At 38.8% G+C, this 26,293-nt stretch overlaps 1 protein-coding gene across 6 annotated transcripts in view; it reads left to right on the top strand.

Moving 5' to 3' along the window:
- The first annotated feature begins 230 nt into the window (after positions 1-230).
- Positions 231-26,293, top strand: part of Adgrf2 (adhesion G protein-coupled receptor F2) — a 36,626-nt gene continuing 10,563 nt past the window's right edge. For 3 of the 6 annotated variants that reach the window (XM_048805450.1, XM_048805449.1, XM_048805451.1), the window contains exons 1-5: positions 231-15,532; positions 18,008-18,050; positions 18,785-18,936; positions 20,919-21,152; positions 21,973-23,334. In XM_048805450.1, the coding sequence (XP_048661407.1) occupies positions 15,380-15,532; positions 18,008-18,050; positions 18,785-18,936; positions 20,919-21,152; positions 21,973-23,334 (1,944 nt within the window). In that variant the 5' untranslated portion in view covers positions 231-15,379. The remainder of the gene's footprint in view (positions 15,533-18,007; positions 18,051-18,784; positions 18,937-20,918; positions 21,153-21,972; positions 23,335-26,293) is intronic. The other 3 variants (XM_015487376.2, XM_048805452.1, XM_048805453.1) reach the window with 3 other exon arrangements.

The following is a 26,293-nucleotide window of genomic DNA, read 5'->3' on the forward strand; positions in this document are numbered from 1 at the left end:
CCCCAAGCATAGACACTGTGGTTTTAATATTCCACCTCCAGGCTTATAGGAAGAATTGTAAGGATGAAATAAGTATGGCCAAGTACAGATCCCGTGCCACCACCATAGACTGGATCCCTTGCCAAAGACAGAAGCCTTTGCTTTTTGTGAGTCTCGTGTGTCACCCAGTGTGTGATTCATCCACTCCCCAGCATCGTGCCCCTCCCACTTTGGGAGGTGCTCCCCAAGCAAGACTCATCCTGTCAGGCTGTAGCACCTCTGTGGAGGGCAGGCCCCAGCCCAGCTGCCTCCGCCTGGGGATCTGCCATTTGGGGCTAAATTGACTGCTCAGAGGAGCTGACGCCTGGCCAGCTGATTTGAAAAGAGATATGGTGAAGGAAAGCCACTGATGGCTGCGTGTCTCCAGCTGCCAGGGAGTAGGGTGAATTTACCTATGACTTTGTCATAGGCTGGCCACAGTGAGTAGTCCCATGTCCTCCTTCTTTTTCCAGTGACTTGCTTCGGACAGGAATTTCAGAAATGAGCAGCCAATTATGATTCTATAATTGTGGGGCTTTGGTAATTTGGGGGCTTAATTAATAACATGACAGTGAGTAAGTATTAAGAAGGAACATGATAACTTTGAAGCTCTTTACATAACTCATTAAGAGCACCAGCCTGGTTATGAACATATTTTGTTTACATTTATTTTTCCGTGCTCTTTTGATTGCCATCCAAATTTCAGAATATAAGAAATTAGAATCTCTAACTGACTTTTTTTCTTTCTGGTAATCTCCAAGTGGTTAAGTGCAAATACAGAGGTTAATGAACCATTGTTATCATTTTCCCTCATCATTCTTTATAATGTTTTATCCACAATATTGATTTCTTAATAAGGTTCACCAACCTTGAATTTGGAAGCCAAAGAACTATTTTTTTCACCTCCTTAAAAAATCCTTCAATTCCATTGACTAACCAGTGCACTGAGATCTCTTGATCCTAGACATTCTTTTCTTTAGATGATGTGAACTTTGAGGAGATTTTTATTGGTTTGAAAGATTTTCCTTGGGTCATTTTTTTGTGTTGTGGGAGAGTGTACCCAAACACCTACCTTTCTGTCATCTTGCATACTATTCCTTAAAATAGTCTTGTAATTGACCCTTAACTTTATTTCTTCTTTTTTTCTGAAAGAAGCTTTGTAAATATTTGAGTGCAAATTTTAAAAGTTGAGTTTTGCTTCAAAATTTTATCCTTTGAATTTTGACACTCCCCCTTAAAGAAAGCTTCCTGAGAAAAGGGTGAGGTTTGAATTTATCTATTATTATTATTATTATTATTGTTATTATTATTTGCAGTTCCTCCTTCAAAATTTATTCATATTCTTATCATTTGGAAAAATCAACTTCTTGGTAGTTCTGATAAATGATTTTAAGCATATTTTTAACTAGTGATTAGCCTTAATAGACTAAAAACCTTGTCTTTTATGTCTTTATGGATTGTATCCTAAGATCAGGGAGGTCTAAACCCCCTTTCAACAATATTGGTATAATATAGAGTTAAAGCATCATTGTCATTTTGCAGAATGAATGAAAAATTGTAAACAGAAACCAGACCTCTTATTTAGAGATAATGAGCTCAGAGGACAGTTCAAAGCCTGGGGACTGGTTGGTCTTTCTAAAGTTGGAGGGCACAGGGCATGGGGGTAGAAATGATTTTCCCTGAGTCCAGGCAATAATGGAGTGCTTTCTCTGTAGATAATATTTCTAAACATGTTATCAGTATGTTCTGGCAGTTCTAAACCATGTCAGTGATAAAACACTGGCCTAGTGGGCAGACCATAACCACCTCCCTTTTGCATGGGTATTGCCTCTGATGAGTGAGATATGACTTAATTCACCAATAGAGAATAATTTATCTTAGCACACGGAAGATACATCTGAAAGCCTATAATTTAGCAGGTAGTCCATTAATTCCATTTTCATGGGAATTCATGGCTTTCTGGATTTGTTATTTTTATATTTCTGTTAACATAATAGCCATTAAAAAGCTGGAAGTATCCAACAACACCTGCTTTTATTTTTATTTAGGGATGAGGTTATAGAAACTTGCTTCCTCTGCATATTATTCTTAAGTCTTTTGACAGCGATGATAAAACAATCACACTAGCTTAAACCCAATAGATGACTCTGTTATGGTGATACTCAGGCATCTCACAGAACACAGCACAAGAGACAGGGTCCTGACTCTTGTTTTCCACTTCAGTCTTTCTTGCTACATCTATTTCATTTTTCTCTGTCCTTTCTGTAGTTGGGTTGTTCTTATTTATATATTAATATAACTATGGAGACTTTTCTCAGTTCTCTATATTAGTGTCACCTGTAGGGGCTGGAATTGTGGCTCAGTGGTAGAGCACCTGCCAAGCATGTGTGAGGAACTGGGTTAGATTTATGAGGTTTCAGAACCACATAAAAAAATAAAAATAAAAAAAGATATTGTGTCCATCTACGGCTAAAAATATTTTTTAAAGAATATCACCTGGAGAGTTTTAAAAGGCCATTCTTTCCTGAAAATGTTAGCACTTAGTGCAATCTAGATGAAGGGTGTTTGCTGTAGGAGTCCTTCAATTTTTCAGTAGGACTTAAAGTGATATTACTCAAAATAAAAAGTTTTGGTGGAGGTAACTGAGCCTTGCTCCCAGATATTCTGATCCAATGGGTCTAAAGTAGGGTCCAGACACTGCTATGTTTTAAAAGCTCCCCTGGGGATCCTAATATATAATCAAAGCTGGAAATTGCTGCTATGAACTCTTGTTTTTTTCAACTTCACTCAGTGAAGAGAGTGAGTCTCCTCTCTTTTTCCCTATCCAAATTTCCAAATTCCTGGGCTGTGGACTAATGAGCCCAGCTGATGTTATTCCCCAATGCAGTGGGCTCCAGTGAGGCACATTATTCAAATGGCAGCACACCTGTAGTGGGGCAAGGGAGAGCCTAGGCAAGTAATTAGTAATAATAATGATAATAATAATGCTAAAAGTAATAGAGTTCAGCATATTCCTCCAAAGCAAGGCAAAGGGAGTCCTGAACTGCTAAATTTGAGAACATGTGGCAACTGTTGCTAACTATTATTGTAGCTATTTTTTTCAAATTATATCTTTGTTTGAAAGAATGCAATGATGGGAATTAATTTTTCTTAGTTTGAAAGTTTTATGGGACAAAACAAATATTTTAGTATATTTGATAACAAAAAACACAACTCTATCCATATCAGACTAGTCCTTACAAGTTGTGATGCATAAAATGATGTCTAATAACAAATACTATGAGGTATTTTGCTTGACATAATGCTCTAGTTGTAGCAGGTATAAATTTTACCCCACAGCGCACTAAATTTTAAAAATATCACATTTCTTCAAAGATTCTCTGAATCAGTTAAGAGGCTCTGCATCTTCCTCAGTCCCCTTCTTTCTTCCCAGTGATTTTGCAGAAAATTCCAACCTAGTCTTATGTCTGGAGGGGCTGTCCCCTTGCTAAGTAATACTTCTGAGAGTCTTAAATAGTCTCAAATTGTCATTGCAGCTGGAAGAGAGTGGTACCATCATTTCTAAGCAAACTGAGCATTGAGATTCTTAATGGTCCCTAATGATTTGGATCTCAGAGTTCAGTTCTTCCTGCACCCTGAGTCACCTACAAGGTCCTCTCACCTCTAGAGGCATCGATTGGGTGGTATATATGAGCTGATGACTAGGGAGTCTGCCAATAACCTGTCCAAATTCAAACGCCAGGGGGAACCTCTTCTTCCTTGGCCCAAATCTCTCTCTTTTCCCCAGTATTCACTCACCATCACCTTCTGAGACAAGTGTGTGCATAAAACACATGGGTAGGAATTGTGTTTAGGTACCTAGTAGTTTATTTTGATTTGTATATATAAAAGCACTTAATTTTCTACTGAAGCAGGAAACTTAAAGCTCAGAACTTAAAAAAAAAAAAAAGTTCTAAGAAGCTAGCCAGACAGACACAATCCCAAAAGGTTGTCCAAAGGGTTCTAAGCTCAGAATCCTCTCTTGAAGGTGGGGAGGGACAGCCAGGAGGGCATCTCCGTGCTTCGGTAGATGGCATTGAGGAAGGAAAATGAGGGAATCATGATGCTGATGCAGAATGTCTAAATGGTGACATGTTCCCTGCTGGTTTGAGGAGAGAAATTGGGCTTCCTGTGGCAACAACTGGACTTTGGGAGACAGAAAGTCTCTGTGATTCCTGAAGAAACAGAGCTGGAAGAGAGAGGAGGAAGAATACGGGATGAGGGAAAAGCACTTCCCAAGCCCCTGAGAAGTGGCAGAAACTGGTCCAGACAGAGCAGCTGGATACCTGCAGGGAGAGCAAGACCAGATGTCACCACGTGGCAAAGCTGGGGTGGGCACAACGCCCAAAGACCAGCACAATTGCACATCTCAGCAGAGGCTGGCAGTGGGGGCGCATCTTTGGATGTTTATTTCCTAATGCTAGGACATTGTTCCAGAAAAGAAAAGAGGAGGGAAAGAAGGAGGAAACCCTTGAATTAATCAAAAGAGGCTTAGTTTGAACCAAAACTCAATGAGTTTCTTTATAAGGGAAAATTTTCCACCGTTGGCTCAAATAAGGACTGTAGTGCTAATTAAGTTCAGTTATAGTTTGGGAACCAGTCACATCGGTGCCCATCTAGTTTTATAAGCAACACATGTTCATGATACTTGTGTACTTATCTTCTGTGTAGACATTGGGTATTGGTTCTTCCTCCACGATTTATCCAGAAGGCTTTGCTGTCTCCAGAATGGTGGCTGCACCTTGGATGTCCTTTTCACCCAAGGGCTCTGCATCTTAGTTCTCGGTTGCTGTCCTGGAGTCTTTCTCCCATAAAGCCATTTCAAAATGTATTTGATGCAAAAGTCCCTTCCTACTCCATAGCCATATTCTAAATAAAGCATCATTCGAAACAAAACCATCGATGCCCCGACCGTGTACTCATTCATTTAATCATCCAGAATGAGAGAAAACCTAATGTTTTCAGACATACAAAGATTAAGAGAGTTTATCATCCACTGATCTTCATTAAAGGGAGTCTGAAAGTGTATCTTCTAGTAAGAAGAAAAAGCAAATATAAGAAAAAGAAATATAAGAAAGAATGTGAAATGTAAGGACCCAAAGGGGGAGATGAGCCTTCGATTTGGAGAACTGAAGAGATAGAAATACCTTCTGGTCGTAAAAGTTAGACAGCTCCCTATGTTCATATAGCATTTTTACTTTTGAACATCTATTCTTTTTTCCTCTTTCTGTTTATAAAGTAACCACAAACAATTATTCATAAGTCTCTCATGTCTATTGTTATCTCCATCTCTACATCTATGCAAAGAGAGAGGAAGACGGACAAACATCAAATGAGATAGAGCTGATGTACGTAAGGAACCCAAACACCAACTTGTTGTCCAGTTAAAATGTAACTACTGTGTGCATTTTAATGTCCATTATTAAGTCGCTGAGTCAAGTGGTCCACATTTTTAATTCGTCTCCTGCCCTGCGATCAGAGCAAAGGTGTTACTTCAAGTTTTTCCCTTTAATATTCTCATTTTGTGAAAGAGGAAATGGAGTTATCAGTCAACAAAGAACACAGTTATGAGGATTTACATGATGTGAATATTCAAATTTGATGCTTTCACGAACAACAGTAGGTCAGAAATCATTCTTTTGTGATAGATTGTTATATATTTATATGTGTTTTTTAATAACATTTACCTTAAAACTGTTATTATTTTTATGTCAGACTTTTTCATTTCTCAGCCTTTACTCATGTGAGTTAGACAGTATTGGGATGCTTTTGCAGAACTATAAAGCAGTATGACACCAGGTGCCCTGCGGTTGTGATAATAACATGGCTTTTATAGAAGAAAAGTCTATTGAAATATGAACAATAGTAAACGTGTTTCAACAAAAATTATGTAATGGAAAAATACAAATCTTGTATATGTAGGCTAAGTGGTACCTAAACATCAACTGAATTTCCTAATTTTTCTTTGTTTTGAGATTTGGCCCTCTTTCTGTATTTCTCCTGTTGATTAATGGCATCAAAATTCCTGACTCAGAAAACATAAGTATCATCTTTTTATCCCTGTCATCTAACCTTTTTATTATTTTATTTTATTAAAAAATTTTTTTAGTTGTAAATGGACATGATACTTTTATTTTATTTATTTATTTTTATATGATGCTGAGGATGGAACCCAGTGCCTCACACGTGCTAGGCAAGTGCTCTACCACTGAGCTACAACTCCAGCCCTCCCTAACCTTTTAATCTTTTCCCTTCAACCCAAGTTTTAGTAGCTTCCCCCTTTAGTCTCCCTATTTCTGATTTGGCATCAGATCCTATTAGGCTTGCTGGCTTTGGACCCACTTGCCTGCCATTGCCTTGGTTTGGATCCTTCTAGTTGTTCATCTGGGTGGAGGAATGGCCTCTCCACTGTCTCCAGCCTCTGTGGTGGCAAAATAAACTTGAGAAAGTGGAATCTGATCCTGTCATTGGAAGATTTGATAGCTCCTCTGTCCTTGGAGGAATTTGTTTGCTTTATTGTGGCACAGAATCAGCCTGATTTTGGTACCAGTTTTTATTTGACTGAGTAGCTGCAGGCCTTAGCTCCTACTGCTCCTGTAATGCTCCATGGTGACCTTCTCAGACATCCCTGCCTCACCTGGGTATTCCAAACCTGCTCTGGATCTGCTGCTCCTCTACCTGGAACACTATTCTTCACCACTGCCCCCGCAGTGGCCACACTCAGTGTCACCTTGTTTCTGATCCACCCCAAAATCCATTATTTTATACCTGAGTTTATTTTTTCTTGCCACAGGCCTCAAAAATAAATTTTATATGGCTCAGGGAGGATACTTAGAGCATTAACTGTTACCATTTTTATTACCTGTCTTCCTTAATTACACTGTAGCTTCCTGAAGGGTCAGACCATTGCCTATTTTTCTTCATAATCATCTCTAGAGCCTGATTTTTACCCTGGAAGAAAGAGGCCTAAAGTGAATATTTTCTAAATGAATAAGTGAATGAATGAATGGAGAAAGAAGGCCCAGAGAAACCATGTACCCTGCCAAATTTCATAAAATTAGTCATGACAGAATTGGGAGAAGAACACAGAGCTGACTTCCAAATTACTTCATTCTCTTTCTACCACAATGTTAATAAGTTTCATTTTTCCTATTATAAAAATAATTATTTGTAGAAAATATAGAGTACAGAGAAACGTATGCAGAGAAATTTTTCTCCTTTTGTCATAGTTATTGTTAATATTGTCCTATATTTATTTCCAGTGGTTTTGTTTTTTCTTCTTAAAAATAATTTGTAGAAATTAGAAAAATCTCAAGTATAAAAATGAAAATGAGTCACTCATATTTCCATCTCCAGAATTACTTGCTGTTTGTTAGCATCGTGTTGTATTTATTTCAAGTCTGTTTCTTACTCTTTCCCTCCTTTGAAAACCATGCTTTTCTTAAAAATGATACATGTTGTTACAAAAAATTCAAAGAGAACAAAATATTTCCAGGAGAAAAGTAAAAGAAACCATAGAAAATCCTGCTACCTAGAAATAATCATTGTTAATGGCTAACCCTTATTCCACCTATTTTTATAGATATCAACAGGACATATATAAAGACACGGTAGATCAATGGGTAGATCCATATAAAACAAAACAGAAAAAGTACAGTTATTAATAATTATGTTCTATTTGCTTCTAAAATGAATACATTCAATTTTATTTAAACTAAATAGAAAAAAGGAATGTCAAATGAAACCTGAAGGATTGTTGAACTTATAATTTTTTCTCACAAGAAATGTTATTTTCTAAATAACATAACATACTCAAAAACAGTTAATAAAATATATTGTGGGTGGAAGCAGTTATTTTTTAAAGTGGCCCTGTTAATTGTACAGGCCATGTGGATTTATTCCCACTGGAAAGATGAGGTCTCAACAATTTCTTAGTCAGTCCTTTGACACCCAATTTTTGACAGCTACATTATGCTTTCATATTGACCTTTTTTATGGCTAAGTTTCAGCAAAAAATGGTCTTACATTATAGCTGAATGCATTTTTTTTTCCAGAGAAGGTTCATATTATCTCTATACGTCAGGGATTACATTTATTTTTATTCTGGTTATCTTTATCCATTTTCTATATTATCTTTCTGTCTTTTTATTTGTCCTTTACTTTATCAGCATTTCTGCTGATAAATCTTACATGTTGATACTTTAGTTTTTATTAGTGTCTCTTTGTTTCAAGCTCCTGATTGATTTATGAATTTTATGTTGCTATTTTGATTTTTGAACTTTCAAATTTATCTCCTTTGAACTTGGGCATTAAAAACCATGTTCATGTTATCTTGTTCTGTACCTTAAACTAAATTGTGAAACATTTTCTTGCCTGTGTGTGCATGTGTGCATGCGCGCATGTGTATTGATGTTTAGATTTGAGTTCTTTGGCTGTCTTTCAGAAGCTCTGCTCCTTTGTGTTTTTCCTTAAAATCTTTCTCTATAATATGTTTGAGTCATTGGGATGTATCACCTTTTACCTTGCTAGTGTTTAAATTACTCTGGTATACAGTGGGTGATTTCTTGATTTCTCCCTCTCTGTACCTGACACTAGTTCATTTTTGCAAGGGCACGGTTTAGGGTCTGGGTATTTTGTGCTCTGTTCACTTTTCTTGCAATCTAAGGGAATACCCAGGAGAAGCAGAGTTCTGAGGCAGCATTACACTGCATGTATTAGTCAAGCTCCCAGCTAACTCTGAATACAAGTTACCTGAAAAGGACCCAGCTGAAAAGAATAAATTGAAGAAATTTAATGAAGAGATTCTTTAGATAGTAGGCAGGACTCAAGACCCAATAAGGGAGGCAGCGGGGGCCCAGAAGAAGTGGAAAACCATTACTATCACTAACTTCGAAGAGGCATGAGAAGGAAACCATTAAAGTCCGGTGCCAACTGAGGCATAAAAAGAGAAAATGCCCAACAAAAACAACAGCCAGAGAAAAGCAGCCACGTCTAGGATTCTAACTGCAGAGGAAGGAGAAATAAGGAGTATGTCTCCTCTTCTCCCTATTCCTACCCCACCATCGTCTGCCAGTGACTCCCATTAGAAGAACCCTCACTGGAAACCGAGGCAAGACAGTGTGCAGAGGTCAGCTTCTTGGACAGAGTGGGATTTAGAAGCACAGAGAATAATTCTGATGAGCGACAGGGAACAAATACAGAGCCAGTTGCTCACGTGGGCATAACTCTGATACTGAGTTTTTGTTGCATGGTGTCAGAATTCCCTCCATTTCCATGGATCATAGATGCCAATGGCAAATGTCTTAAGGCTATGGATTGTTTCTTTGTCTGGGTAGAGCCTTGGAGTCTTCATTTCCCCAGAGAGGCAATCTCATCATTTCCTCTCTACAGTTCACAGTGTATCCCCAGCTTCCCGTTCTAGAGCTCTTTGGTTGGTTGACGCTAGGGTTTGAATGTCCCCTCTACAGCTCATGTTGAAGCTGTTTAATTGCCATTGTAACTGTGATAAGAAATGGGGCTTTTAAGAGGTTGATTATGTCATGAGGGCTGTGTTTCCATGAATGGACTAAGGCTGTTATCTTGGGAAGGAGTTGGTTAGTAGGGAAGTGGGTTCCTGATAAAAAGATGAATTCATCCTGATTATTCTGTCTCTCCTGTGCTGTCACTTTTCATGTTACAATGCGGCATGAAGTCCCTCTCCCAAAGGCCAAGGCTGTGGTTTTGGTTGCCCAGCCACCAGAACTGTGAGTCAAATAAACTTCTATTTGTTATAAATCATCTGGTCCATGGTAATCTGTTGTACAGCAGAAAATGACTAAGACAGATGAGGAAAAGCAAAAGACCTCACCTTTGCTTCTCTCTAGATTTCTGGGCATTTCTGACGTTTCCAGAGATTCTGTCTACACTGTAGTTTGGTTAAGGGGGAGAGGAAAGGGGGATAAACTTTAGGAGCTGTGCTCCATTACTGCATTTCACTCCATTTCAGAATTAATTTTTTTTCCTTTAATAGTTTTTGAATTGTTTTTTTAAATCTTACACTTTATTTATTTATTTTGCAATTAGAGAATTTTTTTTTTTGCTGGTTTTCAGCATTTTGTTGGGTGCCAGCAGTACTCTGATTTAATTCCAGATGGATGAGAAATCCTACTAGTGTTTTTCTCTGGTTGTGCCTTGAGGATCATGTTGACTGTTTATCCTCCTAATATCAAGAAGTTATATAATACTGCTATCTCATGTTAATGAATTATCAAGACTCTTGACACACACACACACACACACCTTAACATCATGCTGTGTACTGTACTTTAAATTATTTCTGTACAAAAGCTCAGAAGTCCTGCTAGCGCTGCCATAGTCAGACTTTCCCTAGTTGTTTAGAGTTCCTATCCAAATTGTGTTGATTTTTACAATCTCTATCTTGGCAGCATCTTACTATCAGATGAAATTCTCTTTGATTTTGTGGTGACTCATGAGGTGGATGATTCTCAGGGCACACCTGGACCAAGTGCCTGGCATAGATGTCATCTGCACATGCTCGTCCCTGTTCACTGTTCACATTCTAGATGTGAGTTGGCACTGCTACATAAAGAGGAAGGTATTCAAATCAAAAAAGGTTTGGAGAAACTGGTTGAGTCTCAGAGGAACTAGTGAAAATGACTTAAGGTTTAGCAAACTGGTATTCTGGAGAAAATTGAAGGCTCACCAGATCTATGAGTAGGTTAACTGTGAGGGTGATTTGGGGCATGAAAAATCATCCTTGCTTCCAAACATTTAGCCTGTCGACCTGAGCCAGTGCTTCCACTTCCTACTGTTGGAGATGCTTCCTCTAGAAGATCCCTGAAAAAATATACATTTAGCTGAAATTAAAAAAAAAAAACCCACAAAACTACTGGTATTCATCTTCCTAGAGATGATGACCAACACTTGCTATTTTCAACAAGTACAGGAAGGAAGACACAGACAGAATAAAGTACACTCAGCCTTCTGCATCTGTGGATCAAACAACTACAGATCAATCTGTACTGAGCACATACAGACAACATTATTGTCATTCTTTCTAACATAATATAACAGCTATTTATATAGCATTTCCATTGGAATAATTATTTTAAGAAATCTAGAAATGATTTAAGGTAAAAGGGAGAATGTGGATAGGTTATAGGTAAATACTATGCCATTTTATATAAGGGACTTGAGAATCCTCATATTTTGGTGTCTATGGAAAGTCTTGGCACCAGTCCCTTGTAGAAACTGAGGGATGATTTCATTTAAGAGTCTTATCTAAGAATCTAGATCTTTCAATAACTTGCAGTATGAACTTGGGCAAATCACTTGCTATCTGAACCATGATTTTCCCTCTGTTAGACAAGGAAAAAATGGTATCTATTTTGCTTACTTCATAAAATTATTATGACATCAATTTGAAAGTTATAGTGAAATGCTCTGAAAGAATTAGATACATACAAAAATTAGCTCTTTCATATTTTAGAAAAGTCACATGATATTCTGGAAAAAAACCTAAAAGATAACAAACCTAGGTTCAAATCCCAACTATGCTGCCTGGTAATTGAAAATTGGGCAGGGTCAATTTTTAGTTCCTTAACATTGGAAAATTCTGGAAGTCATTTCAGAAACACAGAATTGTTTGAAGGCCTAAAAAGAGCTAACATCCACATGGCCTCTGACAAAGAATAAATAACTGTTTGCTTTACTCTCCTCTGCCCTTCCACAATGACTGCACTCAGGCAGGAGGTACACCTGGTCACTGACCAAGGGTGACATGATGGGATGGTTAATGACGGACGCTATGGAATCTTCCACCCCTGAGATCATCTGAAGTGTATATCCACAGTCTGCCCGGCGAATTTTTATGGTTCTTTTTGGAATATCATTTGAAACCTCAACAATTGTAAAATCTAATTATGCAAATAGTAGCCACAGACTATCAGCTGACAAAACTGGTGATTGAAATGTTCCTGGTTGGTAGTTAAAGTTCTGTCTGGAGTTTTGTTTACCTTTGTGATTGATGTGATTTGTGATGACTATCCCAATATTTTCTCTTTTTTTTGTTGTTGTTAATCAAGATGTGAGAGGTCAACTTGCAAAAGATTTTTTTTTTTTTCAAAATGACTCTACAAAATTGCCTGTCTTTATTGGCCTGTGTGTGCTCGTGCGCATTTATACTTTTTAATTAAGCAAATGCTTTTTTTCTGAAGGGGCTGTGCATTAAACACGTCCCAGCATGTGATTCACACATTTTCTTTCTGCCTGTTGTTTCATGTTAGTGAGCTGTGCCTGTTGCCCGCCAACTGTATGGCTTTGGGGTGGAGGATTTTGATACAGATAGGAAGAGATATTTTATATAATTAAATTGCCAACAAAAATGAGAATCATTTACGGAATCTGGAACTTTGAGATACTTCCTGTCATGTCAATTACACCAGTTTTGCCCCTTAGGGTCTGTTGGTCTCTAAGAAGCAAGCCCATCCGAGTTCCCAGCCCTGAGGCTGTGCCTGGTTTCACTGTGACTTTCCCGTGGGGGCTGAGGGAAAGAAGTCATCCTGGTTGTTGTTTAATTTTTAACTGCTAGTACATTGCTTGGCAATGAGGGGTTCCATTTTTGTTTGTGAAATCAACACATAAATGAACATCTTAAGCATCTTCTTAAGGTTTGTAAATCAGACAAGAGAAGGGAAAAGTGTAATCTAGATTTGAGGATTGGAAATATTATCTCTTTGCAGATTTAGCCAATATATCAGTATACTCTGTGGTTCCATTTTTTTAATGAAGGAGATAGTGAAGTAGTTTCTATATTTTAATTTTTTTTAAAAAAAATTGTACATGTTGTACTTGGCACATTTCCCCTTGTGACATTTTAGTACTGATGTGATTGCTTATTGTGGGGTGGGGTGGGGCAAGTAAGAATTACATGAGGTATTTTTTATTTATTTTTTTAGGTTATGTTCTTAAGAGATAAGTCTTTTCTGAAATGCATGTTTTTAATGAAGTTTTTGGCTTAGGCTACACAAAGACAACATTTCAGGCATTTGTTTGAGAGGCAAGAGTTATACTCCAACTATCCCTTCTTTTAGAGTCATAATCCAACCACCTGGGGTAGGGAGATGGGAACAGTTGGATACCAGTGGGGTAGGGAGATGGGAACAGTTGGATACCAGTGGTTTTCAGAAAAAAAAAAATGGCAAGAAGGCTCTGGGTGGGGAGGAGCACCATGTGGTCGAAATATTAGAGCCATGCTTCTATTTTGCCACTATACCCTTTTACTTCTTCTGAATTTTCTGTGGATCTGAAAAAGGAGTTAATAACTATGGCTTAATGTCAACAAAACTGGAAGAAAACTGTTTTCATTTGAGCCTAGATTAAAACATGCCACTGTATTTAAAAAGCAATCAGTTTTATAAGCTAAACACAAAAATGTTAACTCTTGGAAATTTTCCTTTCAGTCAAAAGAATTGAGAATAAGCTAAAAAGTCACTAAGAATTAGAGTCACCATTGTTGAAATAAGAAAGGTCACACTTCAAAATCTAACAAAGGAGTGGCTCCTGTCTAATGAAGATCATTCCCACATAAAACTCAGAGTGCTTACTTTGTCATACATAGATATTTAATTTTAGTAATAACCAAAAAACATTTTGAAAAGCATTAAACTTAATTATATTTCAACTTTAAAGCAAAATGATAATGTAATAAAGATTATATTTTAATACAACACACTAAAATTTTAAGCAAACAAGATGATTTTCATCTTGATTTGCAGAAATGAATAAATTACTCAACTTTTTTTTTTTTTAATTTACTTGAGTTTTGGGGCCAAGTAATACTAGCTTTATGAAAGTTTGTTGTCTCTTTCTTAAAGAATTTATAAAATTTGTTTTAGACATGAGAAGGAACATTGAATATGATGAAAATTATTAAAGTTAATTCAAAAAAGTATGGACTTATTATCAAATGGTATGAGAATTATGTCAACATATTTCTAGTTTTTTAGTTTTGATGATTTTGCACAAAGCAGTAATTGCATTGTGGTAATGATTCTAATGGGTCATTTGGATGGTTTTTATAATGGAGTCTCCCTGTCTTTGAATGACTCAAGTTGGAATAAAAGATAGAAAAAAGCTACCACTTAACTTGAAATTGTGTGTCCATCTGTGTTGCCACCAAAGACACATAAAAGTGATGAGCAATAATGTACGCCCTTTGCCCCTTTGTGTAAAAGCTACAGACTTTGCAGAAAATAGTATTAGCAACCAGGCTGAAATAGGCAATACAAAATTTTTAAAACAATTATTGAATTTCAGTGGAATTTCGGCTAGACTAACATTTCAGTGCAAGAAACATGATTGAAAAATTGTTGCTGTCTAGTCTTTAAAATAATGACATGGTTTACTATAGAACTACACATAATTGGGTAAAGATTTATTTTGGACTAAAAACGGTCAAGTAACCAATATCAATCATTTTGATAGCTCCTGGATTTTGTGATGACATCCACGTCTTCTTAACCCTTTTATTTGAGAATGAAGACATCAAATCTCTTTCACAGATGACCTTGCTCAGGATGAAAATATTAAAATTATTAAAATTTAATATTCGCATTCTTAACTGTGGTGAATCCTTTATAGAACTCAGATCCTGATACAAATCCTCAGCTCTTTCCACCCACCTTCTCCCTTTCACTTCTTCTCTTCCTTCCACCCTATCTCCCTCCCTCCTTATTCCTTTATTGAATGTATTATGTTCCCACCACTTGCCAGGCATTCTTGGTGTCAAGAAATCCATTACGTTTTGACATCATTTCTGGTAAATATAACAATGGCAGATTAGTTTTGAAGAAATCACTACCTATCCATGACAATTACTGGGGAGGGTGGGATAATAGGCCAAGTTTGGTGCTTACTGTCTTTCAAAAAATGTATCTTGGCTGAGCTTACCCATAGGAACCCCAGCTCATCTTCCACTATAGCCACCTACACGTTTCTCAGCCCTGCCGAACCCAGAGAGTGAACCATCATTCCTGCTGCCCAAACACAGGCTGTTATTTATTATACCTCGTAGGCGAGATGCAATCTGGTAAGCAGCAGCTTCATTTGGAGAGATTCCCATGTTAGGTGTGACTTGTAAGCTGGTAGCAGAGGGTGAGGGATCGATCAGCAATTGCCTGTACCTCCCCGTGTGGGCTGGTGCTTACACCTGTAGCCTCCTGGTGAAGTTGATGGGTCACCACCTCTGGAGCAGAGAATTCTGAGCGGACAGCACTGAAGACGGAGCCCAGTCTCACAGGCTGATGGTCTACGGTGGCATAGAATGATGAGAGCTTCCAATTTGCAATATTTTGCCCTTTTGTTTATTTTTATAGAAGCAAGAAATTCAACTGTGTGGAAGACAATGACTTGTACACTTTTGTTCTTCTGTTTGGTGTTTCTTTTGCCCACAGAGTCCTGTAAGATATTAAGTCAGGTAAGAAAAGGGGAAAAGGTGGAGGAAATGGGTGGGGAATGTAAATGGACAACAGAATCCATCAACCAGCTCTCAGTTTCCTGAGAGTCCATGTGCTAGAGAGGATGATGATGGAGTGACAGCCCTGACAGAAGAAACTGCAGCTACAGTTAACAAATACCCATGTCAGCCAGTAGCTACAAATTATTTTCCCCATTTTATTCTGAGATGCAATAAAATTGAAATGAAGGGTAATAAACTTCTTTCCATATCCTTTCGCTTGCTTATAATCAGGGTGATGCTATTTCCTAAGAGGCTCTTGAAAATGTAGAGGTGGTGGGAGTTACCACCATGACTGGGAGTTATTAATTGGCATTTAGTTGGCAGGAACTAAACCTGGATTGGCACAGTAGTGCATCATCTTAGTCAAAATGGCAAAAGCATCTTCTTTGGGAAACTGATAATGAATAGCAAAAATGGGCCTCTCTCGGGAATATTTTCTTTCATACCATAGGTCATTTAAATTTCCCTATTAGTTGCTTATTTAAAATAAGGTGTGGAAAGAAAGTGTGAAAGAGAGAAAAAAAATATTTTGAGCATCTTAAGATCTTGAGAAGAGAGTATTATTATTTGACCACAGGTCTGAGATTGACAGGTGAAGCTCCACTCCCTTGTTTTATAGATGGAGAGATTGAGGCCAGTGTTGTAGAATGTAATTTGCATGAGGTATGCACCCTGCTCAGCTACAGGGCCAAGGTGAGAACATCTGTCTTCAGATTCTCAGCTTCTTGCTATTTCCATTTTAATATGTTCCTTTTTAGTAAAGCCTTCTTGAGAGAGGAGCAGGGGAAACTCAAAGTTCTTTTTAGCAGTTTTCCAAATAATATTTACTTTCTAAGTAGTTTGCCTTAACTAGTGTGGGTGGGACTCTTTTCCATGACTTCCCTTCTGCCAACACAGAATGCATACCTGGTTCCAGGAGAAATTAAAGACCCTTTAGAAGCTTTTTCGCTGGAGGCACTCCAACCCCACAACATGGTACTATTTCCCTTCTTAATTTGATTTTTTTAATCCACAGTTTTCTTTTTAAATTTTTTTTTTAATATTTATTGTTTAGTTGTAGTTGAACACAGTATCTTTATTTTTATTTATTTTATGTGGTGCTGAGGATTGAACCCAGGGCTCTAATGTGCTTGGCATGTACTCCACTGCTGAGCAACATTCCTAGCCCCTAATCCACAGTTTTGTACCAGACAGAATGTAGAGTGTAGACAGAGGATGGGAGGTTGGCTTTGTTTTTCTTGATTGCTGGGATCACCTCATCAGGGACATTTTGTCCTTTTTTTCCTCTATTATAGAAGTTTCTGGGCACTGAACAGTTGGGAATTGCCCCCTCTTGACTTGCCCTCATACTGGGGCAGCCTAACCAGTTGAGCAGGCTGCTGATTTGCAACTGTCTTTTTTATGTTATTAGGTTGAGGATTGTTGGTATCTGAAGCTGAAGTGATCCACACTGCATGCCCCCTAGAAATGAAATGATCAGAGGAGTCACATATGGCATGCTTTGGAAAATAGCTGGGAAGGATTGAATTAGGTCCTTCATTTAAGAAGACAGGTTTTCCAGAACTATTTGCAAACTTCATACTATGGCCTTCTGCCCACATACCTGATTGATATGATGTGACTTCACTGGAGTTGGTTTAATGGGTCAAGTCTCATCCAGAGTGTTGACTTCCTACTGCATTTCCCATAGTGTATTGAAGAACATGGCTCTATCAAGATGGGTTTGGGGCCCCTTGAGAAGCCTATGCTTCCTTCCACATACCTACTCTGCCTGTTGCAGGTAGACATGGGCTGGCTCTTTGAAAAAAAAAAAAAAACCTGCTCCCTAAGGAGATATAAAGTCCTAGTCTCAGCCATGAGAGGAACTCCTTATATAGCCTTGTGCAGGGCACCTCATCTAGCAAGGCCTCGGTTTTCTTATCTATAAAATAAGGGGGTTGGGGTGGGTGATCTAAAGAATCTTCCAGAACTCTTAAGACTATTATTTTAGTACTCTTTTAGTGGAAGAACTTTAGCTATTTTGCTTATGTAATAAGACTTTATTCTCTTGCCTATAAAATAAGCCATATCATATCCATGATTTCAAGGATATTCAGTCCTGTGTTCCTAGAATTCAAAGGGGCCTCTAGAAGCAAAGTGAACCTTCATTAATTTCTCTGTAAATCCACCTCTGTCCACAATGTGTTTTGTGGACAGAGTGTGGACTGTTCTTACTGGAGACAGAGGTGGACGCCTGCTACGTGCAATGGGAAGGAGGGCCGAGGGGAAAATGGGGCCACGGGCCATACTTCACAGCTCTGAAGTATGATTTCAGTGGCCACACTGGCCTCACAGCTGATTCAGACATAGTTTTTCATCTGTGACTAAAATGAACCATTGGGATTACATATCAACAACTGATTTTGACATGAATATTTTTATTTTTCTGTTTAGGCTGCCAACAAAAACACGGAGAAGGTACCTGCCAGGCCACATGGTATGTTGGCAGCAGTTCCTAATCACATGGAAGGCTGACTGTTCCTATATTGTAACAGAAGGCCATTCTCAGTCCTCTGTCACATGGCATAGCAGATGGGACATCTTGGTAGCTTGTATTTGGACTCTGTTTTTTTTTTTTTTCCCCTTGTGTTAAAATGTGCCTTTGACCACAGGTGTGTTCCTCTTTCCTCCCAGCATTCCCTGCTCCATCCTGGCCGGAGACTTCTTTGCCACAGATCTTTTGTATTGAGTGGACTCAAACTAGGGAGGTGGCTAAAAGGGATCCGTAAAAGCTCATTGATGATGTGACACACTATAAGTTTCTAGAACTGAAGGGCTTCTCTGGGAACGTCAGGGACAGTGGATTCCAAATGAGCTGATCTGGAAAGCTTTAGCAATCTGAGGAGTTGCCCAGGGGTTTCTGTGGGCACAGGAGAGTGACCCAGTGGGCTAAGCTGTGGACTCTTCTGGCCCAATTTAGCTGGGGCAATTCCACTTTTATATGTTTTATATATTGGAGTTCAGGATAAGATTCTATCAGACACGATAGGATTTTGTTGCTGAAGTATGTGATGCCCACTGATTCATTTTAATCTTCTGCCATTTTACCAAGAAAAGATACCTGACATCCACCAGATTTATGTGTCTTTACTTCAGGGACACCTTGGTGATTGGCCCAGCACAACTTTGATCTCAGAGCTTTCTGATATGGACATCTTTTTTTTCTCCCAGGTGTATGTGATTATGTCTGTATGGACAATTCCCATTGCAGCCAACCTTGTCCTCCAGGTACTGAGGGAAATATGGGATTTTCATGCAGGAAAAACAAATGGTACAAAGTTACTGATACCTGTCGGACTCTTAATGCCTTCAACATCTTTGAGGTAATATCCTGTCTCTCATAACATGGATTCTTTTGTGGGCTCTCTGTAAAAAGTGGAACCTTGAATTAGCAATTCATATTGGGCTTAAATTAGGGGGAAGACGAACATGAGGCAGGGTGGTAATAGGTTGTTTGTTAATACGTAAATACCTACATATCTCTACTCTCTTAATTTTGGGCATTTGTGCTTCAGTTCCTCACACCCTTTTTTGACATGAAGGAACCTGCTCATTTAGGTTAGAGCTCCAATGGGTGCCACAGTTGTCACTGAAAACTGCTCAGTTAGCCCTTTAACACCCCAAAGCTCTGATTCACAAGGCATCCTTCACCCACTGACAGCAGCCCTGGAAACTTTTTAGACATGTGGAACTTGGGCCCCACCTTGGCCTGCTAAATCAGAATCTATTGTCTAGCAAGATCCACAGGTGATTTCTGTTGTCATTCAAATGTAAGAAGCCAGCTGGCCTAAAAGGAATGACTTTGTCATCAAACAGACATTTTCATATATACTTAAGTAATTAGATAGCTTTTTAATTAAAGTCTAATAAACTCAAATCAAATGCTATTTCTTCTCCTTTGCTTCTTTTTCTCCTTTTCTGGCAGGGGCTTTACTACTGTGCAGGTAAATCAGCTCCTGGTTCCTTCAGAGGAGTCTCTGCTTTAGCTTTTCTTTTGTTTTAGGAACATTCCTTTGTTGTTGTTGTTGTGTTTGTGCACATCTCTAGGGAGTATTTAGTGAGTATTAGACCAGAAGTCTCTGATCAGACTTCAAGAGGCTGCCCAGTTCTAACATCTGGGGAGATTGAGCAAAGATGTATGTGCAGACCCACACACCATATGTCTCAATATTTAAATGTTTTTTAACTTAAAAATTGATAAATAAGATATAACCTGTCTGCTTCCATCCCAGATTCCATTCTATTCCTCAAGGGCAGTGTACAGCCAAGGTCATGCATCTATAACCCTGATAACAGTGCCTCTTAACCTCTTACATCCCTAGGATGGTGGTGTTATCTAGCTTTGAGGAAGAAGCCCTTCCAGGCCCTAGAAGTGGACCTGGAGTGTTGAGTAGGGAATTTACATGTCTCTAGCAGGACGAAGGGCTCTGCATTGGCATGTCTTCTAGATCCATAGACTCCTCTTCCTGTGAAAGGGTAGGCTGGAGGTCCTTTCGAGCAAGGTCAGCCAACTTTCCTGTAAAGGGCCAGACAGTGAATAATGTCGGTTTTGTGGGTCACATGTTCTCTGTTACTGCTATACAGCTCTTCCATTATAGTGTGAAAGCAGCCATAGACAATACTTAAGTGAATAAGCCAGTGGAGTTCCAATAAAGTTTTATTCACAAAAGATAAAAAGCAAAAAAACCAAACAAACCAAAAAAAAAAAAAAAAGACAGTTACCTAGGGGCCACAGTTTACCATTTCTACCATAAAGCATGGGACCCAGAACCTGAATCAATGAGAAATACCGTCTTTCACTGTTTTTAGACATTCTTGCATTCTTGTACCTCAGTGTCCTAATAGTTTTGTTCAATCTAGTTCAGTTATAGTCATGTCTCAGACTTTGGTTTTGGGGAATAGTAATAATAAGCTTAAATTTCACTAGAAATCTAGTCTGTCTCTCTGTCTCTCTCTCTCTCTCTCTCTCTCTCTGTCTCTACACACACACACACACACACACACACACGCACAGATGCACACATAGTATGTATATACAGAGGCTGTCCAAAATCTAATGTGAAAGATGACAGTTGCTGTTTTGAAGGAGGGGTTAAGGAGTAGGCTATTGGATTTTTTTTTTTGGTTCATTTACCTTGGTATTGATCAAGTTATTCTACCCAAAATGTGACTTTGAAATGGAAAACAGAAAATCATTATGCAATTCACAATTGTACAATAAGCCTGGTAAATTTTGGTAAAAGTACTCTTACTCTTAACATAAACATGACATATTAAAAATTTCTTTGTTTTGGCTGTATCTTAGGAGGACTCATATTTAGCTAAACCATTTGGAGAAACCATAAGAATAAATGAATATGCTGGAAAATCTGAGATTATAACAGATATGTTGATGCAAAAGTGTCCAAAAGATTTGTCTTGTGTGATTAAAAACATTAAGCGGTCTCCCCGGATACCAGGAAACATCGCTGTCATTGTACAGCTCTTACACAACATTTCAACAGCTCTGCTGACAGACGTTGATGAGGCAAAGATGAAGGTGAGTGGCCTTGGATATTTAGTAGAGCACTGTCTACATGGAAAAGGAATTTAGGTTACTTGGAGTATTCTCTGAGCTTCCTGGAGGCTGAAGACTCTTCCACCTCAGTATTTCCAGTGTCTAGCATAGCAAGTGCTCAGTAAACTCTCAATGAAGACAGAAAGAATGAATAACTTGTTGAATTAACAAACATTTATAGACTGCACTTACTTGGGACTGTGGTGGACACTGGAGTCTGCTTTTCCAATTTTGGCTGCTGTAAACCTCTAAGAATCATTCTAGCTTTGGCAGAGAGAAACATCTTTCTTACTTTTATTTGTGAGTTAGAGCTGGTTACTAAAACAGAAAATAATGGAATGCCAAGAAAATAGCCATATTCTCTGCAGAAATGTTGAAATGGAACTGGATCTGTTTCTTTTGTTCAAAGCAAAGGGTAGTTAAAAAGTAGCTTCAGCCTCTGGGGTCAGTTTCCCATTTACTATGTTCCTGTATAGGATTCTGCAACAGTTGGAATTTAACAGATGTTTTTAATCACATGATGGGTACTTGACAGGTTAAGCAAATTGTAGTTTTGCAAACTGTAATTTTTGTGAAGTGGAATTGATGATAGAAATGAGCAGATTGCCTGGGGATCTTGTTCTGATGCTGATTCTGATTCATTAAGTCTGGGGTAGGATCTGGGGTAGGATTCTCTGCCTTTAAGAAGTTCTTAAGGGATGCCTGTGCTGCTGGTCAGAGGACCACACTTTGTAAAAGTGAATCTTGAATGCATTGGCTGTTTGAGAGTGGCTCAGTACTAATACCAGTTCTTCACTGGCAGAGTTACAGCACCATGGCCAACCACATTCTTAACAGCAAAAGCATTTCAAACTGGACCTTCATTCCTGACAGAAACAGCAGCTGTGTTCTGCTTCACTCAGTCAATTCCTTTGCAAGAAAGCTTTTTGTAAGTAAACATCCCATTGACATATCAGACGTCTTCATTCATACCATGGGCACCACCATTTCTGAAGACAACACAGGAAAGAATTTCACTTTTTCCATGAAAGTTAATGACACTGGCAATGAAGTTACCGGGAGGGTGTTGATTAGTCAAGAAGAACTTCAAAAGGTGCCTTCCCCTTCTCAGATCATCAGCATTGCATTTCCAACTCTTGGGGCCATCTTGGAAGCCAGTCTTTTGGAAAGTGTCACAGCAAATGGGCTTGTTCTGTCTGTCATTTTGCCCAAGGAACTTAAAAGAATCTCACTGATTTTCGAAAAGATCAGCAAGTCAGAGGAAAGGAAGACACAGTGTGTTGGCTGGCACTCCCTGGAGAGCAGATGGGACAAGCAGGCCTGTAAAATGATTCAAGAAAACTTCCAGCAAGCTGTTTGCAAATGTTGGCCAAGCAAGTTGTTTACCTCTTTCTCAATTCTTATGTCACCTCAGACCTTGGAGAGCCCAACTCTGATTTATATCACATACATAGGCCTGGGCATTTCGATTCTCAGCTTAATCCTTTGCTTGTCCATCGAGGTCTTGGTGTGGGGTCAAGTGACGAAGACTGAGATCTCATACTTACGCCACCTGTGTATCGCTAACATTGCGGCCACCTTACTGATGGCTGATGTATGGTTCATTGTGGCTTCCTTTCTCAGTGGTTCAATGACACACCACAATGGGTGTGTAGCAGCAACATTTTTTGTCCATTTCTTTTACCTGTCTGTGTTTTTCTGGATGCTTGCCAAGGCACTCCTCATCCTCTATGGAATTCTGATTGTTTTCCATACGCTGCCCAAGTCAGTCCTGGTGGCATCTCTCTTTTCAGTGGGCTATGGGTGCCCTTTGGTCATTGCTGTTATTACAGTTGCTGTCACTGAGCCTGGCAAAGGCTACCTACGGCCAGAGGCCTGCTGGCTTAACTGGGACACGACCAAAGCCCTCTTGGCCTTTGTGGTCCCAGCTCTGGTCATTGTGATAGTCAACCTGATCACGGTCACACTAGTCATCACCAAGACCCAGCGAGCTGCCATTGGCAGTTCCATGTTCCAGGAAGTGAGAGCCATTGTGAGAATCAGTAAGAACATCGCCATCCTCACACCACTGCTGGGTCTGACCTGGGGATTCGGAATAGCCACAGTCATTGATGACAGCTCCCTGGCCTTCCACGTTATCTTCTCCCTGCTCAATGCATTCCAGGTAAGTCCAGATGCTTCTGCTCAAGATTGAAGTGAGAGAATATATGAAGAAGTTTTGTGATCATCAAAACTTTGTGGCATCAGATTATACAAAAGACAATTAAATAGCATATTGAGTAAGAAAATTAGCCTTTGTTCCAGAAAGGCCTGGATTTGAATTTTGACCCTCTTATTTACTAATAATGTTTAATAAGATCTTGGAATATTTACTTAACTTCTTCAAGCATATTTTTCTTGTACATAAAATGGGTATAATATTGTCCACTTCATAGAGTTGTTTGGAAATAAAATCATGATTGTGAAAGCATCAAAGTACTAAAATAATCTGAAGATCACAAGCAGGCTTCTAATAGGCTGACTTGTTACTGTTGAGAAATTAAACAATAACACCTCTCCCAAAATTTAGGGTTATAACTGGAGGTATTAAATTTTTTATTATATTTTCTGCCACTTAGAATTTTTAGTTGCCATTGGAAACCATCTTATTTTAACAAGTTGTGCTATATAGAGGGCATTACAAATGATTTCTCTTCTCTCATATCTTGTATGAACTAACAACGTTCACAGTTTTATCCTTGACAAATTTTCTATGCTAATAAGATATTTTGCATAATATAGGGGTTTGAAAATAATGTATGAGAACAATGTTAATAACAGAGGATGCCTCACATTTCTATGGAAACTATTGTACTGTACATTTGTATAGCAATTAGTAATTATCAATTCCTTACACATGTTTACAAAACTAGTCATAAATAGGACTGAGGTGAGAACCCAGTTTCCCAAGTCTCAGTTCAGCATATCCCATACCTATCTTCCAAGGGACCTTAGCTCATGTCTCACCCCACAGCACTTTCCTTTTTTGTCTCCCTTGGGGCCATCTCACCTGTGATTTTTTCTTCTGGACTAGTCTGTGAGCACTTTGACCTGTCATACTAGGATGAATTGAAATTTCCATTCAGTTTTTGCCTTGATTCTGGGCCAGGAGCAGTTTGGGGCTCCGTGTGTAGAAGTCATTGGGGAGCTGAGAGCAGGGCATGGGTGAGGGCCAGACATTGGGAGGGCAGAAGGCGGGCTGTGCTGAAGCTGGCTTGTTCTGGCTCATGGGAACTGACACATTCTCAGGAATTTTGTGAGCTGGTTATAAATGCAATCCTCAGCAAAAGTTAAAATGTGCAATGAAATAAATTAAAAACAAAGATCATACTTTGAGACTAATCACTTCCTAATCATTTGTCTAACATTTTACTATACTCTTGATTTGGGTTTGCTATATCCATATGATGGAAATACTAAATAATGATGTTCTACTGCCCATTTCTTCCTACCTTCATGCTCAGCCATATTGTATTGCTAGATTTAATCAGCCCCAGTGAGAGCACTTAACCATAGAGATGGGTAAATACTACAAATTAGGAGAGTTGATAGTTATTTACCAGCATCTCACTGGATCAATACATCCTCATGATGCCTAGGAAGGGAGGAGAGGAAGAGGAGTCAGTCATGGAGAGGAGATAACAGTCATGAGGCGAGAGACACAGAAAGCCAGGTAGGAAGAAGGAGGGAAACAGATTCTTAGGATGAGAAGACACAAGAGGCAGTTGAGGCTGACAGAGCAGAAAAGAGATTCTGAAATATGCTGGGAGGCCCAGAACGTGTGTGAGGAAGACTCTTCTGAAGATTTCCTGGTCCCAACCCCATGGGAGTATCTCCAATGGCTTAACCATCCCCTTTACTATGGAGGTGTATTAGGTAGTTAGCTGCTATCTTAACGATCCATAGTTACTTCTGATTGGTATCCCCTCCTGTTATTTATGGGAGGTAATTGTGGGCTGGGTGAGGTTTGGGGACCCCTTGTAGCTGTTTTAGTAGGAGAAATATACAGCACATATATTAAAACTTGGGGGAACACCTTGGGGTTTACTTGCTCAAATTGTGTTTTATCTACTAAAAGAAATGCAAAGATGCAGCTGATAAATTCTTATTAGGTACATTCTCTCATCCCTTCTCCTTCAGATATTAAACTTCATGACTAATCTTTTGTCTAAATCTTCTCATTGACATTTTAGGTAACTTTCCCCAAGGGGCACAAACCAATGAAAAGTGATTTTAATTGAACGTTTCCTTTACATATTTGTGGCTATACAGGGGCAGAGTGTACCATAAAGTTATTAAACACATAAAAACTCAGTACAGAGACACCATCCTTATTGAGTATTTATTTTGTGTCAGTCATTGTGCTACCTGTTGTGGATATAAATATAAATAGGTCAACCCTAAGGAATTGAAAATCATATGAGGAGAGAAACTCTTCTTAGTCCTTTAGCCAAAGAATGCAGATTCTAAGCAGAAACATGCTAGAATGGTGGTTTCCAGATCTTTAACATTTTAAATTTCTGAGCCAGCCTCATTTAGATTCTGATTCCAAATGCATTCCTAGCACCAAAATCAGGCTGACACATATTTGTCCTAAGCATCTTTTTAAGAATAATACTTTGTAGTCCAGAGGACTTTATTTTAGTAGAAACAATGACAGGTTTCAATAATTATCTTGTAGGCTAAGAGTGTCACACAAAAGAGCAATCTGATAAAAGCTATGTGTGGAGCAAGGTGTTGAATGTTTGTTGGACAGACTGGATGGAAAGGTATATATGTTTGGGGGAATGAATGAGCTGTGTGGCTATACACCTGTTCCTGTAAAGTCCTCCATCTCTCAGGTGGACTTTTACCAAACTGTTAGCTGTAGGTTGGGTGTTATTCTCACTGATGAATCTGATTCTAACATCCTTATGGTGCCAGTTGTATTAAGCCCATGAGCCTTAACAGGCTTCTGACTGGGTTTGTATTTACTTATGAAATTGGAGCAACTTCATAAGGAGGCCTAAAGAAAAGGTCATTATCTCACTTCCCTTTTTGATCCATAGTGTAAGTAATTGAACACTCAAGAAAACTCTCCCCCC

This window comes from Marmota marmota, unplaced genomic scaffold (assembly GCF_001458135.2).
Source record: "Marmota marmota marmota unplaced genomic scaffold, marMar, whole genome shotgun sequence".
Lineage (NCBI taxonomy): Eukaryota > Metazoa > Chordata > Mammalia > Rodentia > Sciuridae > Marmota > Marmota marmota.